The 19878-nt window shown below is 39.6% G+C and overlaps 1 protein-coding gene across 1 annotated transcript in view; it reads left to right on the forward strand.

Moving 5' to 3' along the window:
• The window catches only part of LOC121877110 (twitchin-like), a 144835-nt gene that overhangs the window by 23400 nt on the left and 101557 nt on the right, over positions 1-19878 (forward strand). The window contains exons 15-20 of the mRNA XM_042382741.1: positions 5649-5684; positions 6348-7166; positions 9643-9660; positions 14434-14769; positions 16013-16042; positions 18188-18682. Of these exons, the coding sequence (XP_042238675.1) occupies positions 5649-5684; positions 6348-7166; positions 9643-9660; positions 14434-14769; positions 16013-16042; positions 18188-18682 (1734 nt within the window). The remainder of the gene's footprint in view (positions 1-5648; positions 5685-6347; positions 7167-9642; positions 9661-14433; positions 14770-16012; positions 16043-18187; positions 18683-19878) is intronic.

The raw sequence follows: 19878 nt of genomic DNA on the forward strand, positions 1-19878 counted from the left end.
TCTCTCTCTCTCGCTGTCTTTCTCTCTCTCTCTCTCTCTCTCACACGGAGGAAAGATACCTATTAATCTGAATAAAAAAAATACTTGATCTGTGAAATTTATTCTTCTTTTGTGATGAGAGAAAAAGAGATAGAGAGGAAGGCAAGTGAAAGGTGATAAAATTCCCTTATACCCCAGGAGGAGGAAGATCTGTTGAGGACGAGGTGTGGGATGATAACAATGACAGTGGCAACCAGGATTAGCTTAATTAATCCACCAGAGTAATATAATCAATCACATCATCACAATTCTGTAACTTTAAACTTTTTCTTTAGTGTTTTCTTTATAAATTAAACACAATGCTTAACAAAGACTTAAAAACCTATGACCTGTAACAATCTTGATATCGCGTCATTAGCCAAGGAATGGTTCATCTCAACACCTCTCCTCAAAGACCTTCAACTTCTGGTTCATAAAGCCATCAAAATAGTCATGTGATTAAAGCTAGTTTGAAAGCGAAAAAAAGAAAGATAACTTTACAAAACTCTTATCTATGTTTCATTAAATCCATAGACAATATATATCTATGCATCAGTCATTTCCATAACAAATCACATTCAATATTTTAGTCATTATGTACAATTATCTTTCTATATGTTCACCTTCCCAGGGCAGAGACACTGTCCATAATCTGAGTTGGACTATTCCCTTATGTTTGAACCATTATCTTACTGAGTGCTCTGAGTCCCATCCCACTCTCCCCTTGTTAGATAACGTCAGTACCTAGTGTTGTTATCTTAATAGTTATCAAGAGAGCATTGGTCCTTAACTAATCTGGTTACATAGCCACATGAGACTTCAATACTGCAATACCTAACAATGTACAACACACATTCAGGACACGTCAGAGGAAGAGGATGAGGAGGAGGAGGAGGAGGAGGAGGAGGTAGAAAGTGATGATACAGTCGTCATGGAAGATGAAGTGAAGGAAGAGGAGGAGATTTATAGAAAAGTTGAGAAAGAAGAGGAAGAAGAGATTGAGCAGACGGAGGTAACTATGGAAGAGGAGGAGGAAATCACTGAAGAGGAGGAGACGAAGAAGAAGCCTAAAAAGAAGGAAGAACCAAAGAAAAAGGAAGAGGAGAAGAAGAAGGAAGAGGAGAAGAAAAAGGAGGAGGTTAAGAAGAAGGAAGAAGAGAAGAAAAAGGAGGAGGTTAAGAAGAAGGAAGAAGAGAAGAAAAAGGAGGAGGTTAAGAAGAAGGAAGAAGAGAAGAAAAAGGAGGAGGTAAAGAAGAAGGAAGAAGAGAAGAAAAAGGAGGAGGTAAAGAAGAAGGAGGAAGAGAAGAAAAAGGAGGAAGTAAAGAAGAAGGAAGAAGAGAAGAAAAAGGAGGAGGTAAAGAAGAAGGAGGAAGAGAAGAAAAAGGAGGAAGTAAAGAAGAAGGAAGAGGAGAAGAAAAAGGAGGAAGTAAAGAAGAAGGAAGAAGAGAAGAAAAAGGAGGAGGTAAAGAAGAAGGAAGAAGAGAAGAAAAAGAAAGACGAGAAACCAAAACTGAAGAAGCCTGGAGAAAAACCTTCCGACGTGAGCGAGAGTGAAGGCCAAGAATCGGAGAAAGAACCACAGGCGGCCAAGACGCGACGAAAACCAGCACCCAAGAGCGAATCTGAAATCACGGAGAGCGAGGAAGAAGAGACGAGACAAAAGAAACTCACGAAAACCTCCTTAAAGAAAACCACGAAGGTAGAAAAAGACGAGACATCTCAGAGTACGATGGATGAAGATACAATGACGGAGGGAGAAGAGAAGGAGGTGGATGTACGGCGTCGGGTGAAGAAAATCCACAAGGTTCCAAAGAAGGTGTGCTGCCAGGAGGATAAAACTATTAAAGTCGTGTGGAAAGAGATAGGATCTTTTACGAGTGGTGGTGCTGTTGGTGAGGGTGTCCTATCCTGCTGCTAGCCTCGCGTTGACTGACGTTTGCCGCCAGAGCTCAGCTTTGCCAAGCCTAGTCACAACTGTAGTATTTTTTTTTCTCTCAGCCTTTCCAGCGCTGTTGTCGCATCTGCGATTTTAATTTATTTTTGTTACTTATTATTTGCCGTTCATTGAGGAAGAAGAAGAATAGTTAAACTAACGTCGTCAGGAAGATTCGAGCTTTGTTATAAAGACTTCCCTGTCTCTTGCTTCTTCTCACCACTTCCGAAACAACTTTATCTTGGCCAAAACTTTCACTGCTCACAACTTTTCCAACTTTTTTACCACCACCCGAGACACCTGAATGTAGAAAACACCTTTACTCTACACTCTTAAATAACGTTTCCAAGCACTTACTGACCCTACTACCACTAATACCAACAGATACACCAGGAAAAAAAAAAAACAGGCTTACGATTTATAAATTATACTCGGTGAAGATAATTTATAAATCAAAATCTTATACTGATATACTGAGATGCATGATACATTTGTCTATACATACTATGCCATAATGTGTCTTACAATAAACTACATATATATATATATATAATACATAATAACCTCTTCTCTTGGTATCTTGTCTAATTTATGTATGTATTCTTTTTCAGGTAAGGAGTTGGCAGAACAACGATTGGTAAAGTTGTTGGGTTGTTTCCTGATGTTGTAGATGATCATGTTCAATATGTTGTTCCTTGTTATAGCCTGTCTCCCCCCTTTTAAAGAGTTACAACACCCCTGTCATAGCATCCAGTACCTTGAGTTAGTTAATAATAGCCTCTGAGCCTCTGATATGTTATATTCAATAAATTTTTCTCCCCTAGCCTCGTGTACTGTAATCACCGAGATGTTTTAGTAAAGCACAATGTATCGTCGTGATGTGACTTAGCATGTCCTTGTCCTCACTTTATCACTGTCAATTTTTCCTCATTCGTGGTAACATAGTTTTTTTTTCACTATGGAATTTTTGTGATTATCTTTACCTTTCATAGCATCTGTTGACTTGTTATATGTTAAAGTATTGCCATGTTATAGCTTTCAGGAGACTTTCATATATGTAGAAGATGATAATTACAGCCCCCCTTTCCTTTACTATATCTCACCTACATTGTTGTATTTGCATGTACTGCCCACTCTCCCCCCTCCACTCTACTGGTCCACCTCTCTGGTCAAATAGCACATGCCCCACATAGTGACACTCCACAATAGTGTGTTGTTCAGATGTCCACTCTGTGTCTAGTTCTCCCAGTCAGAATTCTCAAAAAAAAAAAACTTTAAGAGAAGGTAAGGAAGTTCTCAAGTGGTGTGATTCTGATGTTTGGTAGAAAAAGAATATTTCCTTATCGACCTACCTGTGTGTCAACGTAGCGTCACTCATAATTAAATAACTGCATCAGGTGTGGTGGGAGTTTGAGAGACTTTTAGCATCACGAACAATATCCCTTACCTTATAATAATGTAATCTAGGTAAATATAATTCTCAGGTATAATAAACCACATATGACTCAGGATTAAACTACTTATTCCTGTTGTTTTTTGTTTTTTTTGAGAATTTATTGGCTGTTATAGAGGATCAGATACAAAGGTTTGGTTTAGTTTGTTATTGTGAGGTTAGATTTTTTTAGTGATTCATCCCGATTTTCCCTCCATCCCTTTATATAGCACATAGAGGAAGAAGAAGAAGAGGAAGAAGAGGAAATAGTCTCTGAATCTGAGACTCTGATCTCGGAAGAGGAAGAGGTAATTACGAAGAAAGAAAAGAAGGAAACCCAGAAGGAAAAGGAGGAAGAAAAGAAAAAGGAAGCCAAGAAGAAAGATTCAAAAGTCCGCATGGAAGAGGAAATAGAGGAAGTTGTGGAAAAGAAGGAAGAGTCCAAGAAGAAACAGAAGATAAGTAAGGAAGAAGAGACTGTAGAAATGATTGAGGAAAAGAAGGAAGCACCTAAGAAAAAGCCCGAAGAAGTGAAGAAGAAAACCTCTAAAGTAGAACAAACTGTAGAAGAGGTTAAAGAAGAGAAGAAAGAACAGCCCAAAAAGAAACCAGAAGAACCGAAGAAGAAAACCTCAACTGTGGAGGAGAAAAAGGAAGAGGTAGTGGAGAAGAAGAAAGAGGAACCCAAAACAAAAGCAAAAAAAGCAGAAGAATCTAAAGAAACGAAGAAAAAAGAAGAGAAATATGACAAGACGGATTCATTCTGGAACGACGAAGCGAAAGAGGAACCACAAAAGCCTATCCTCAAGAAGAAAACACCTCCACCCGCTCCCATTTATGCTACTGAAACTGAATCCGATTCTGATGAAGGTGGGGATCTCATGTCTTCCCTTCTCTCGGAGTTCATTGGTGCTAAAAAGAAGAAGACTGTTGAGCTGTCATATAAACCTCAACAGCGGAAAAGATCCGAGAGGAAGACAACAGAGGAACCGGAGCCAGAACCCAAAGAGGAACCGGAGCCAGAACCCAAAGAGGAACCGAAGCCAGCACCTAAAGAGGAACCAAAACCAGCACCTAAAGAGGAACCAAAACCAGCACCTAAAGAGGAACCGAAGCCAGCACCTAAAGAGGAACCGAAGCCAGTGTCAAAACAGGTGCCACCGACTATCGAAGAACCAGAGGAAGAGGAGGAACAGTCTGCTGCCTTTACAGCTAAGCAAGAGCCCAAGAAGAAGAAATCGTCCGTGGCGGGGGATGCAAATGTGAAGACGCAGAAGAAGAAAGAACCTGAGGTAAGTGAAGAAGATGTGTCAATGACCATTAAACCGAAGGAGAAGATTAAATCACCGCCCCGTCCTCTAGGGAAACATCAAGTTCTAACTTCAGTCATCAAGGAAACTGATGAAGAAGAGGAACCGCCTTCACCCCCTCCCCCAGTAACTCCAGCAGGTACTGAAACAAAAAGTAAGCCAAGATCAAAATCAAAGGTGAATACGCAAGATATGACGCCCATGGAACGATACCTGTTCGATCTCTTTGGTGGACCAGAAGAGGAAGAATCTCCGGTAGGCAATATCGTTCCCAGACGGAGGGATGTCTCGCTCAGAGGTCTTTTTTTGGCTTTGGAAACAAATTTTTATTTTTTATTTTATTTTATTTTTTTTTTGAAGAGTTTTTGGTGAATTTTCGAGATGAATACATTATTTGTATTGATCTCGAACTCACTATTTTTTGGAGGATTTCCTCAGTACTGTAGTGGGAGATAATAAAAGGCCCTCTTGAGCTTGAGTGTCCACTCCTCGTCCATCGTGTGTGGTCTAGCAGTCGTTTCAAATCGCTCTTTTTCCTTGGTTCGCTGCATCTGAAGATCTTCCTCTCAGCTAACACATAACACATCAAGAGGATTCTAAAAACCCCGAAGACCTAAAGTGAAATGAAATATAAAAAAACGACTAAATAGAACGGTAGCCGGTTGCCTTTGCAACTTAAATGACAACTGAACAACCCATTTTACAACCCCTTAAACCATGTCTAAACTATTCTTCTTCCAACACAGGTTATGCTAATATTATGAGCACCGCTTAATGTATTATTTTAACCTCTTATTGTAGAGTTGAACGTATGTATGAGTTGTATCTTGAGTCTTCATCGTAGTAGGTACAGTACAAGCAGACTAACTCTGTATTTAGCAAGTTGTGGTAGGCAGTTGTTAAGGGTTGTCGGCCACTTTCTAACAGCGTCTTGTGCATCTTTCTTACCCCACAGAAGGAGGAGGTCAAGGAGGAGAAAATGGAGCAACAGGTATTATTTATTTTAAGTTTGACACAGTGTTTCTCACCTATCTTAGTGCCAGTATTTTTTTTAATTAGCTCTGAGATAATATTAGAATATTTTTATATATCAGTTTAATACAAATATAAAAGATTTTGACACATTATTATCAACATTAAATAGTTACAGCTACTCAAAGCTTTTATTTTATGTTTACACTGGATTAAACCTACAAATTAAAAAACATTACATTTTTATTTGACAAAAAGTGTAATCAAATATTAATGCATGCTAATCCCAATATCAACAAATTTATTATAAATTATTCACAAACTTTTTACACCTCAGTAAAGAAAAACTTTTTATTTTATGTTCTACAAGTATAAGTGCGTCTCTGTCTCCTTCCTGTGCATGTTGCCTCTCGCTAAACTGTTCTCGTCCGTCGCTTCTCTCAGTTCTATCTCTCTTGGACACGTATGTCTAGGGTATATGACGTCACGCCTTCGTGTCAGGTCTCTTGGCTCTCTCCTACCATTCTTAGGCGGTGTTTACATGTGTGACGTCATATCGGTAAGACTGGTGTGTACAAGAGCGGTATTGATGTTTCCGTCTTTGGGGGTTTACAACTGGTCATTGTTGACACGTGGTCTGAGGTACACGTGCTCATTGTTTATGTTCGTCTCCCGTATTAAGGAGGCAGCACAGGTTGAGGAGGAGGCCAAGATGGAGGAAGGTCAGGCTGCCAAAAAAGACAAACCCAAAAGGAAACAAATTAAGAAAGAGGAGGCCCCTGACGAGCCTTGGAAGGTTAAGCTCAAAAAGGTCAAACCTAAGGAAGAGGTGGTAGATGAAGAAGCTAAACAAATTCAACTCAAAAAGGTTGGAGCTAAGGCTGAAGAGACCGAAGAAGTTGAAAAGGTTAAACTTAAAAAGATCAAAACTAAAGAAGAAATGACCATTGAAGAAGCTCAAAAAGTTCAACTCAAAAAGGTCGGAGCTAAGGCTGAACAGGCCGTAGAAGAAGTTGAAAAGGTTAAGCTTAAAAAGATCAAAGCTAAAGAAGAAGAGTCCATGGAAGAGGCTCAAAAAGCTCAACTCAAAAAGGTTGGAGCTAAGGCTGAACAGGCCGTAGAAGAAGTTGAAAAGGTTAAACTTAAAAAGATGAAAGCTAAAGAAGAATTGACCGTTGAAGAAGCTCAAAAAGTTCAACTCAAAAAGGTCGGAGCTAAGTCTGGACAGGCCGTTGAAGAAATTGAAAAGGTTAAGCTTAAAAAGGTCAAAGCTAAAGAAGAAGAGTCCATGGAAGAGGCTCAAAGAATCCAACTCAAAAAGGTCGGAGGTAAAGAACAAACGGCCATAGAGGAGGGTGAGAAAGTAAAGCTCAAAAAGATCGGAGATAAAAAGGAGTTCGCGGTAGAAGAGGCAGAAAAAGTACAACTGAAAAAGGTTGAAACTAAAAAGGTAGAAGCTAAAAAAGAGGAAGCGAAAGAATCTAAAACGGAACCCCTCCAGGTTTGTGAGTCATTGTTGACAAGTTAACACTTCACTCAAACCTGCACGACATACAAGGAAGATAACAGTTCTTGTATCTCTTCTTTAAGATACTTTAAACTTTACTCACCACTAACACCACGAGGCAACAGTAATGACCATCTCGCTGGTATGGTTCACGAGTTATCACGACTGGGAATAAATCATTTTTGAAATCCACTAAATAAAATAATGCAAGATCAATCTAGACTAAATAAATTTAACTTTCTAGAATGTAACTAAAATATATTTGTGAGGAATTTACATAAATATTATTGTTTCCACTTGTTTTTAATACAGTAATATAAAGTGACGTGTTTCGCGTATATATCATACTTATAAGATGCCACCCAGTCGTTTGCATATCATGAAGAGCTCAATACCTTTTGTGAAACTTGTTGCCTCAGTCAAATTCTAACACTGTCAAGCTAAATTCTCAAGAAACTAAACCTACAGATTCAATATTCTGCCGAAACGTCAAGCATATCAGAAGATTCGAATTCTTTTCACCTAAACTATTCAGCATTAAACTGTATTACAGAGAACACTAACAAAATAAACTAACAGTAAATAAAGAACATCGGATACAAGGACTCGGTTTTCCAACGATATATGTGAGTTAGTTCTATTCACCAAATAATTTATGTCGATTTAATTTGTTTTCCATTTTCCTGTAAGACTGCTGCTTTGTTCACCTCACCTAATGGGCGCTTCTAATCACCTTATTGACAGAGCGAGTCAGAGTATTGTCTTGGGTCATCAAAACATTTCTGTACTACATTCTTTCTTTTCTCAATTATATCAACCACGCAAGAATGAAGTGATCGCAAGGCAAATATCTCTGCTCGCTTTGGCAAAAAAAAAAAAAAAATGAATGGCGCCCTGCTGCTGTCTTGTCTGAAGTTGTTTTTCCGTGCCATGTCGCTCTGTGGTCGTCGTGACTACAATTCGCCAGCATCAGATTCTTTCAAGGGACCAGCTGCTCATATTAACTCAGCGCGCGACTAACTTGACTCTATATTTTCTTTTTTCTGGATGACGCGATACTTTGTTAAACCTCGAGTATTTGGTGGCAAGTCAGTAAAATTGTCTCCGTTGGCGCTGTTGACGTCATGGCTTCAGTGTCGATATAGCTCGAGTTAACAAATGGTTCTGTAATGTAATGCAACTTTTCCCAGTAAAGTCTCCCCTTCCCCCCTCGAGATAATTATTATAAAACACAAATATCTTCCACTTTTCACAATACAATGACAAGAAAAGTATGTAAACACCACTTTTATACTTGGATTGCTACATAACTTGAGAGTGAACAGCTGTACAAATGTTGATAGTCACAAGTGAACTGCTGTACAAGCGTCCCACTATCCCTTGTGAGTCACAAAATAGTAGACACTACTACTGAAATAGTCTCGTCATCCATATTATTATTATTATTTTTTTTTACCTTCGCTGGGCGGCTACTGTCTCGCCATCACTGGTTCTCGGGCACTACACCGTCTGGAGCATTGAACAAACTTCCTCTCAAACTATCATGAAGTATAATCATTTATTTCAACATAATGACCACCATTATATGTCCCTCCAATCATTGTCTGTTTTAAAATGTTTCAGTCGTTAAGTTGTGATTACTATATACTGTTTTTAATTAATGGATATGACGTTTGACAACGTAGTGTATTCATCCCAGCGGCCGCCCCAAGACCAGTATTGGTATTTCATGTTGACTTTGTCCTTAAGTTTTTCTTTCTGTACCATTTTACACTGACAGTAAGTGACATAAACCTCCAACTGTCTTTTTATTTTCTTTGAGTTACTGAACACCAACTTTTACTAGCGATCATCGGCGTCACAAGACTGCGCAAGTAAGATCAATTTTCCCTCAAGTATTGAAGGAGAAAATTATCATTATTGTTGCTAGATCTGTGGTCCCATGGTCGACGTTTTCAAGTTTTGTTTTATTTTTTCCAACTTAAAATTCGTTTTACCTAGAAATAACATCTGGATGATTAATTGTCAATTTATAAAACAATTTTATAACCAACCATTGCATGTGCATCCACAGCTCTTTTTTATAAAGAGTTTGACCCTAGGTTCTACATATATTATTTACATTTAATGGACCTTTAAATATTAATCTCCAAATAGATACTCTTAAACTTTTTAGTTTCTGGTATAAAATATATTATAAACAGAACAAACTGTTGTTTGTCCATAGTCTGATATATTTTATAAAGCCTTTTAGTTCACGTGTATAAAAATTATCCCTTCACACAATGAAGGGTATCTAAACCTTTTTTTATTTCAGTAATGAACACAATATATGTTTCAACCATTTTAGACTATTCAAGTTTATACAAGGTTAGGCAGTAGCAAGTTCTGTGTAGGCTAGGATTACGGACCAAGTGTACAGTATTTCCTACAAACCATTAATGAGTTTCACCAATTTTCCCCCACATAGGAGGAGCCTGAGGAACAGGTAGGCGGCACTGGGTCCTTCTACACGGTAACATGAGATTAGAGGTTATATTAGGGAGGGTAGAGGCACGAAACTTCCTGACTGATCACTACAACTCCGCGATGTTGGCGATGTCACCAAGACGCAGGCATTTTGCTCTGGTTGTAAGACTACTACTGTGATGAGATCAAGTCTACAATAGCGTGATAAATCAACAATAAACAGAGGCTATTAAGGCCAGCCACTGATTACGTTGATTTCATTTTTTGTGGCTAAAAAGTTGACGCAGATTTTTGTGGCTAGAGGAACCCTAGAGACGCTAAAGGCATATTACTGTGGTAGACGTTATTCATTATGGAGAGAAGTAAATTACTGTACCTACCCACAGCACAGTAGCTAGCGGGAAATTACTGAAACGCTGATTAATAAGACTCGATTTTTTGGGGGTCATAGCGAGTAAGTTTAAACAAGTCGATTTCTCCTTTATTTTCAAACTCATGCAAGTCTGGCCAGCGGTGAGTCCATCTTGATATTCCTAGTAAATTACCTGATCTTTGCGTCCATGTTAAGTTTTAAAATCTAGTGAAATTCGAGTACAGTTTGACCTTGATGTAATTGGTACGTGAGCTATCAATATAATAGTCAGCACTATTTATTACAGCAATTTCTATAGCCGTTCAGTAAATCACATGAGAGAGAACTTTATAAGGCTAGTTTCGGTCAGGTTAAGTAAGGTTAGGTTCGGGTTAGGTAGGTGTAGGTGGGTCGGGTAGGGTAGGACTGGGGTCGGGTTGGGTAGGACTGGGGTCGGGTAGGGTAGGACTGGGGTCGGGCAGGGTAGGACTGGGGTCGGGCAGGGTAGAGTTGGATGACGATAGGTTGGTTTGGGACGGGTTATTCCCTAGCCTTAAATAACCTAACTTAACCTAGCCTTCTGTGATAATAGTTTGATTCTTAAAGATAGGTGGTAAACATAACTGCCTCTGGCTAGCTGAATAGAGCTGGAAATTATATTGATAGCTACTGGAATATGTGCTGATAGATCGTGTATTCATTTGAACTTCAGATTAGAATTTGATAAGTGACGAAAATCATTAAAATCTATAAGTTTAGCTTTTAACATTTTAGGAGTTACCAAGTGTCTTTAGCAGTTTAAAGTAGAGAGAACTGTAGTAAAGTAGGATCATAATGTTAAGATTATTTTACCGTACGTCGGCATCTTTTGGCTAAGCTGAAGCGGAGTCCACACGGTGGCTTCATCCGTTGTGTAAACTTGCATTTGTTTCCGCTGGATTCACTGCCTGTTACCTCTCTGACTCGGTCTTTTATCAGTGTGTTATCAGTCAAGAATATAAGCCTCAGCCCTCTAGTAGGAAGGTGTATGTAACACTACTCGTTGAACGTCGCTTCAGAGCAACTGGCATAGATGAAAGAACTGACAACCCGGCCTAAGATGTCAGCCGTTGCTCCTCTCAGAGTCTGTTCATCTTATTCCAGAAACAAATTTCAGTCAAATATGTTTCTCTAATTTCTCACACGTCATTTTAACAAACCAAATCTGAAGCGACTGTTTTTTTTATGGTAGCAGTTTCATCAATACTAATAAATTAGGAGACTATTTCCAAAATATGTTTCATAGTTGTTAGAGTATCTAGAGATGAAACTGCCACCTAATTTAACACAATAAACAAGAAGACTGTGATAATAATATCATGAACTAAGGTGAATCATATACGGTATCCCCACCAAGCTGTACACACAACACCACAGCGGCAACACACACACACTCCCACACTACATCAGCTGGACGTTTCCCCCTCATTTACTCGGGATAATTATTGCTTCCTCTCAACATGGTGACCTTACAGCTTCCTCGCTGTGATATGCTCGTGAAGTCTAGAATTTACTTCACCACTGCCACGTCTGAGTCAAAGAAGAACAACTCTTCGAAAATCTGAGTTAATTTCTTTGGTGTTTGACTTCAAGCTTCGTATTGCAAACATCCTCGGCCCCAATTCGTTTCGTATCGCTCCTCTGAACAGACGCAATATTATATTTTTTCTGGTTTGTTTCCCCCTTGTGCCCAAGAAGAAAATACCTGGTACTTTTACCAGTCCCGATGTTGATAATGTTGAGTAACGTTCCCAGGTCAACCCATCTATGCTTTACACACCCCCTTGTCTTCCTTTAAGAAATGCTTTCCAGGTTATCATCTTAATAATAACTGTATCCCTCCCCCCCCACCCCTCCCCCCTATTATCTATATCAGGCGCTGAGTCTTCACGAGCAACACCAACCCGCCATGTTAGACGAAGACAGCCAGTACCCAACACTACATCAGACACCCGAATACACTCACCCTGAAGGACAGCCGATGGACAGTCCCGCAGGAGTGAGTAGTCCCACAGATTACACACAACCAGCTGCCCAAACAGAGAGTCCCATACATAAGGGTAAGACTGACCCCACCGCTGACCAAGCCACTCAGCTGTCCGCCAGTCCACCAGGAGTAAGTAAACCCACAGACCAAACACAACCAGCTGCCCAAACAGAAAGTCCCAAACATACAAACGAGTCTGGGGCCACAATCCAAGCCAGCACAGCCAAGTCAGCAATACAAAGCACAGATACCCAGAAGGTACTCTTCCCTGCAGCTTAAGTGGATATAAACCTTTTAAATCTTCTTGTCTACCATAAACCTAACCTAACCCGGTTTTATGTGTTGCTTCCTCTTCAATCATGACTGTCCTTTAGATACTCCACGTCAGGCGTTGGTGCCCCTATGTCTCAGTGTTCTTCCTTTTCCTGTTACACCAGTTGTCCAAAATATTGACTGTGGGCTGACGTGGGTGTTGTCAACTTGTTTTTTTATATGTTGTGATTTCACTTACATTTTCTATCCTTTTGTTATTTATGTGGTGGTAACGAGATCCTCTTCCAGCAATAATACCGGACAATTGACAATACCTTAATTATATGTCTAAATAACCCTTAAATCACCTGTTCACTCTATTAAATAAACACCCTAATTCTCCCCAACCATAAGGACATTCTCGGACACCAACTTGATCCTTAAAAACCTCATTGTATTCGAAGGTAACATTAAGTTTAAAGTTTTATTGATTGAAGAAATTGAGATATTCATATTTTGATGATACGCTTAGCTATCGTTCTGCCAAAATTTGAACCCACATTAAAAACCAATTAATTTCAACTTAATTATTGTACAAGATTCTGATGTTAGAGTTCAGTTATTGGGCTGTGTTTAAGATAGGTGAGGGTGAGGGTCGGTGTCTAGGGAGTAAGAGAGAGTAGACACAAGACTGGAGGTGTTGTGTGGAGGAGCCTACTGACTAGTTGTCTCCAAAAACCACCAGTTCTTGACCTGCAAAGCTCCTACCTACCCCGACGATGACGAGGGGGGATCCTCTGAATACTCCAGTGAGGATGAAAGATGGGGAGAATGCTTAGACGTACTGAAACAATGGGTAAGGCAATGCCAGTTGTCACCTGTACACTCACTCTTTCGTTCATACAGATATATTCAATAGTAATTTTGCTCGATGGACTTTCATGCAATACAGTATTTTGCTTTTTGTTTTAATATATAGTTGATTTTTTTTTTTGGGGGGTAATATGGCTATTTTTTTTTTTTTTGCCATTTAAATATTTTCTCATATGGGTTAAGATCAATGACAGGTTGTCTTATTCATTTGTTGTTACCGAGGAGCAGGAACCCAACAGCGGAGACCAGCACAACCTAACACAGAGCCAGTTACATCATAGCTCTTTTGTGTTGGTTCTTTAACGACCAAACTGCTCCTCCAATAATCTGTAGACATAGTAAATCACCTCACCTACAGGTTACTTACTCCCTTGTTGATGGGGATGTTAGAACTTACCTTGCATCAACAAACCTCCCTTACCTTAATCCAATACAGGTGTCTCCCTAATGAGTACAGGTCCACCATTTTGACTGGACTGTAAACCTGATTTTATCCCCCCCCCCTCCTCCCACACACACACAGTTGATGTTACTATTAACCTCTGTTTGTACACCTTAGAGTGACGTCTTGGATATCACCTAACTCAAGATATACTCGTACACTACACATGTTTGTTCAGACTCACTCCTTCGTTTACCTGACACACCTCCTTGGTACCCTGAGTTCAGCCTACCTGGCTGTTTCATACTTATTAATTTATGATTTGTACCCCAGGTGATAAAGGGTTAAAATGTCAGGTAAGCGTAGATAAACAGTGTATTTATGTGACGAAATTTTATAATATTTTGTAATTGCTGAAGATTGTAGTTTGATCTTAATCTTTAAAGGAAGAAAAACCCTTCTATTATGGTTTGTCAAATGAGATACTTTTTTAATATTTTCTCAGATATTAATAATTATTTATAATTATTATTCAAGTTTACAATCTCAGCAAAAACAAAGTAACTACTGCATTGACATTTCTTCTGTCTACCTGTCTTTAACGTTAATTGCTTTATAGTGGAAGGTGTTACAGTAGTTAGCTTTTTACCTGTTGATGTATCGTATCTCTGTACAATAACCCTCCATCAATTGGTAACACTCAGGTCCTAACTCCGTTGATGATTATATTATCCAACAGTCGCAGCTTAGTTATAACCTCTTCTTAGCCTCAAGCTGCTTTCAAGCTTAGATCATTAAATTAGATTATTCTTAATATCTTACAGTGTTAAAGATCAACCATTTGAGTCATAGTTTAAGTCAAGGCCGTAAATCAGATGATAAACTACTGTCCTATTTGTCTCAACAGAAGAGAAAGGGGAGTAATGCAGAGCACCCTAATCCTGAGGCCAAAAAAGATAACCCGGGCCATAAAGATAACCCGGGCCATAAAGATAACCCGGGCCATAAAGATAACCCGGGCCATAAAGATAACCCGGGCCATAAAGATAACCCTGGCCATAAAGATAACCCAGGCCATAAAGATAACCCGGGCCATAAAGATAACCCGGGCCATAAAGATAACCCGGGCCATAAAGATAACCCGAACCCTAAAAACCCGAAGAATCCTAAAGATAAACAAGTGACTAAATTGGAACCTGAAAACCCTAAAGATTCTAAAGCAAATCCCAAAAAGGATCTAAACGTAGGTACCTTTGTAGACATTTCTCTCTCTCCTCTCTCTCTCTTGGTGCTAACCCGGTGACGTTCAGGCTTATGATCCAACGAATCCGCCTGTCTGTATGTCTGAAGTACTTGGCTTAAACATACACAGCCGAAGTACTAGTAGATGATGAGAAGACAGTGGTTACAGGATCATTAATAAGAGCAAGAGAAGTAATTAGAAGTAATTAAGGAAGAGGATCATATTTCTGAAAACGCCGACGAGCCACTTTTAACCGTATATAACCCGATAAAACTAGCTAATCCCGGGTAGTGCTATCGATGGTTTGTTTATGTGTTTGGAAAGCTATCTTAGCTGACACAGAAGGACGATAAGGCTAAAAAAGCTTTCATAATTACTGTGGGCCCACGCGGGTTATTTATTCTTCACCAACTAAGCAACAAAATTAAAACAAATATCAAATATCATGTCCGTCATTACGAGTGAAATTCATTAATGTTTTTGTTATTTATAAGGTGCGACTCACCCCACCCCACCGGCTAACAAATAAAAAAAAAAAATTACCCCTTTGGTTCTGACGATATAGCAACAACTCTAATCTTTCTTATTTATATTAGTGCCTCCAGCATTCGAGTATAACCAACTTAAAACATTTCACTCTGGTTAGTGTTTGCTTTACTTTAATGTGAACTCAACATCATCAATGTTTCGTGTTGGAGTTCCGAACGCATGAGGCATTTATTCACAAATCTCTATATCTTCAGGTTTATTCTTGAGCTGTTCAATATATCTTACCACCACAAGCTTTTTTTTATAGGCTTCATGGCTTCTTAACATAACAAACTGACACCATTTAGATCGAACACACATTGGTAGTTACAGTCTTTTGTTTTGCACTATGGGCGCCCACAAGTTATGTTTCAGGAGACTCTATAAAAGATGTTGATCCTGATGTCTCATTAATAATATATTATGTTATTTTTTTTCTTCTTTTAACAGGAATAAATAGCATGGTGAATGGTTTGTTAAGCGAGGAGCTATACGGATTATATTTTATACATATATATCTTTTTACATATATACATGAAATTCCTTTGAAATTCAACCATATGAAAGATTGTCTAATTCGATTTTTTTTCTCTTCCTCTCTCTCTCTCTCTGGTGCACCGTCTGTCTCTTGCTCTTTGGCTCATATCTCTCTCTCTTTCTCTCTCTCTTTCTCTCTCTCTCTCTCTCCATATCTACGTTCTCGCCTGGCGTGTAGAAACCGAAAATCGTAGAGCCCAAGCAGGCGGTAAGTCGGCGTGTTGAGCGGTGTTGTAGACCCTTCCCCCCCTTCGCTTGGTTGATGCTCACTTGTTACTTCGTGTCCTGGACCCTCCACGTATTGCTCTACTACACCTCCACCATTGGCTTATCGATTTTGCCGGAAACTTTCTGATGCTTTAACCTTCGTATTTCTGTTATTCCAGCTTGTATACTTGGCTTTGTGTATACATTTTGCATTGTGTATATTGTTAAGTGTAAGGATATGAACTTAAAGATTAAGTATAAGATAAAAGTTATTGGTAAACGAATTGTTGTAGTGACGTACAGTATTATCATCGTATTTCGGATGTTGGTGAGACGTTGTTGTGTTAAAGAAGATAAAGAGTAACATGAATCTTAGACCAGCTCAAGTTCCTCACAGAGCAACATTCCAGATACGATATACTGAAGTAAATTATATTTGATACGATTAAAAGTTTATATTGTTTAAGAGAGCGCATGAGAAGTTCAACTACGGTAAGGTTATTTTAATTTATTGATATAAGTTATGAGTACTAACTTTAAGGTTATACTCGAGGAGTTGGTAAACCTGCTGAAGCTTTTTCTGAACACTTGGGACTTAGAACTTGGTTTCCAGACGACCAGATGCACCAAATCACTTGTGTGCTCCTGGTCATAACATCTTTCTAAATAATATTCACGATAAATCAGAACGTTACTCCATTTTCTCACAAAAAAAATCATTTACGTTCGAGCATTTATCGACCCTGAGCAGGTTCATCAGCCTCCCTCGGGTGACTTGGTGTGGTTTGTTTTGATTTTGCTGACGATATCTTAACATTATGTGTGATGTTTACTGTCAACTGGTGATAGAGTGTGTGTGTGTGTGTATGTGTGTGTGTGTGTGTGTGTGTGTGTGGAGGCAACATTACCGTAGGAGAGGTTATATGTAGGGCAGAATCAGGTAAGTGGTATTTATCACGGCCTCAGTACTCCTTCCCTTCCTTACCCTCCTGCACCGTCGTCACTTCCTCTCCTTGCACGTTATGAGAGACTTAAGCTTTAATTACTTCAAGAATAATATAATCACCGTGTACTTGAGTAGATCATACGGACTGTTCCTTCAGGAGAGCCAGTTGTAAGGCGAGGCAGGCGACGCAGCAGAGAACCTTCCATTAGGCTTTCATCACCAACTTCTTTCCCTGATCTCGGGGACCAACAACACCTAGCTCGCTGTGGCCGTCGTCAGTGTGTTAACCCTCAGTCATTTCACCCCAGTAATATCACTTGTTTCCTCCGGGTAGACGCTGAAATTGGGCATGAGATGGCCACTATAGTCGGGCTCTGTTTGTTTGTTTTTTTCTGTTACGATTGCAGTGCGTATCGTGTCTCCCAGAGTGACTGATTTGCTGGCAAGACTGACTACTGGGTCACACTCAGTCGGTATCGGTGTTACTAACTCCAACGTGTGGGTGAACATGAGACAAAAGCTCCAACATGGATCACCGCCCCAGAATTAACTTTGACGTATGATGGATGACACACTGCGTTTGCTCCGTGTTAATACTGTACAGGAACTAAGCAGCAGCTGATAGCCCGGTTCATATTATCTTTGTTTTCAGTTAATTGGATCACTGCCTGATGCTTTAGATGTTCTAAAAGCGTCTGGAAGACAGAATCAGTGTAACTTGTGTCTGACTAAAATGGAGACTACTGTTGGTGTGTTAGATAACGTCAGTCGTAAGTTGGATGTTTTTTCCCCATTAAGTAGCTTATTTTTTTATGTTTTAGCAACATGAATGAACACCTTTGATACCTATGTAACCGTGATACACATATTTGATGTTGCCTCTAACTACCCCAAGAACACATCAGCTGAGACGAGCCCTACATTTGGTGTTCACCTCAACCGATATTTGAGGCATCGATGTTGGCTGTTGTAGATGGCTTAACTTCTTCTCAATACCTGGATGTAGTTTCCCACACTTGCCTTCATCTCCTTATCAGTACATCCGTTACTGTTCTGTCTGTTTCTTTTATTACAATGCGTTGCACTGCTTCGTCTGCCCTGTTCTCTCGAGCACCTTGTCGTTGGCTAAACTTCGGTGTTTGGTGTCGTAATAACCATAACTTTTAAAGTTTAATAAACAGGAGATTGTGTTTATTTTAGGTAAAGACAAAAGCAAAGCGACGGAGCGGTGCAAGTGCTATGCTAGAGTCACATGAAATGGGGATAAGTCAAGCTATCAGTGAACTAAACTTTGAGAGTAACGGTGCAGTGTCCAGGCGATACACAGTTGGCAATGTCGTCGAATACAGTCGAGAGACCCCGATAGACATTACCATCTACCATCTTGACGACGTAGACGACACAGGAACGACCTCTCACGATGACGACCAGAAAAAGGAGAGTGGGTGGCTCCCTACCCCTCTTACAGCTCGTCCCCCTAGACCAAGCTTACCCCTGGCGAGTCGGCCCTCCCTCAACATCCTCCCCACGCTTCAAATTCCCTCCTTGCTCAGCCCTTCGGAGGAAGATGTACCCTTCGTTGTGCCCATGAGGCGCAGGAGCAAGTACGAGCTCCCGGAGATTATTGAGACGCCGGAAGATGAAGACAAAGGCATCCGTATGTTCCTACAGCGGAGGATCAGCATCGACTGTAAGGTATGTGAGGCTGGTCAGTGTTGAGAGATGATGTGGGGCGCAAACACCTATGATGATGTCAGGAGAATGTAGATGGTGAGCACTTAATTATTTCTAGTGACTCCGGATATAGACCCAGTAACTATCAACATCACCATGCCAGCGGGTGACAAGCTGTTAACCTAAGCTGCCGTCTTCTTGTCTTAGTTTCCGTTAATGTCTGAGAATATGGGATATATTTGTCGCCGCCTTCCACCACCTCTGTGACACAATGACCTCAAGTGTTTTTCTCTGACTCCTCCTCCTGTGTGACGGCCATGACCTACCGAACTTTACTGATGTTTTAAGTACATATCAAATTTTATAAAACACTAAATTTCTGATCTAGTAAACCATAAGACGTTTACTTCAAGAAGCTGTCACCTGGAGAAGGAAACTGGAGCTCATGAAAAGAAATTGTTTGTTTTCTGTTTTCTTTAATAGTTTCAAGCCTGGTTAGTACACTCACTCACAATCAGTGCTAAACATCTTCCCTTTTGCAGTGTCTATATTTAAAAACTGTATCTCAAGCAAAATATTACAAACATTTAAGAGAAACACAAAAATATAGTGAAAGTTCGTTTTATATAGCGAAAAATTACAATCATCTTTTACCTTACGATCATATTTAGATCCTTAAAACGAACACTAAGTCTCTTAAAAACCATACAAGGCTTGAAACTAATCCTAGCGTTCACAGTAACCTTAAGTGTCCAACGGGTGAATGGTAAGTTGTCGTACACGAAGCTGACGTATTATTCTGCAAATGAAACTCCCGTGTTGTCAGTGTTGTTTATGATATTAATCTGTGTACTCTATAAATCCCTCGAGCACCCTATAAACGCTGACTGCCAACACCTCTTTACGCACGGCTATACCATCGATACTCTGTACTGTACATACGATTGACGGAGCTTGTGTTATTATGGCTAATTTGCCGTCCTCCTTCCCGCCGAAACCGCCAGTAAATACAGTATTGTACTGTTGTTGATTTTTGTATTTTTTTCTCGTATTTTCTCAACATTTTCAGATTTTTATGAAAGTTTATCAATGCTAGAATAATCATTGTTTTTTTATTGTTTTCGTTTTCGATTCATTTTGGCTTTCTAGAATATATAAGAATATTGTATTTTATATTTTTTTGTTTAAGTATATTTTGGCATGATGGTCTTTGGTTC

The sequence above is a fragment of the Homarus americanus genome, unplaced genomic scaffold (genome assembly GCF_018991925.1).
Source record: "Homarus americanus isolate GMGI-L3 unplaced genomic scaffold, GMGI_Hamer_2.0 scaffold33468, whole genome shotgun sequence".
Lineage (NCBI taxonomy): Eukaryota > Metazoa > Arthropoda > Malacostraca > Decapoda > Nephropidae > Homarus > Homarus americanus.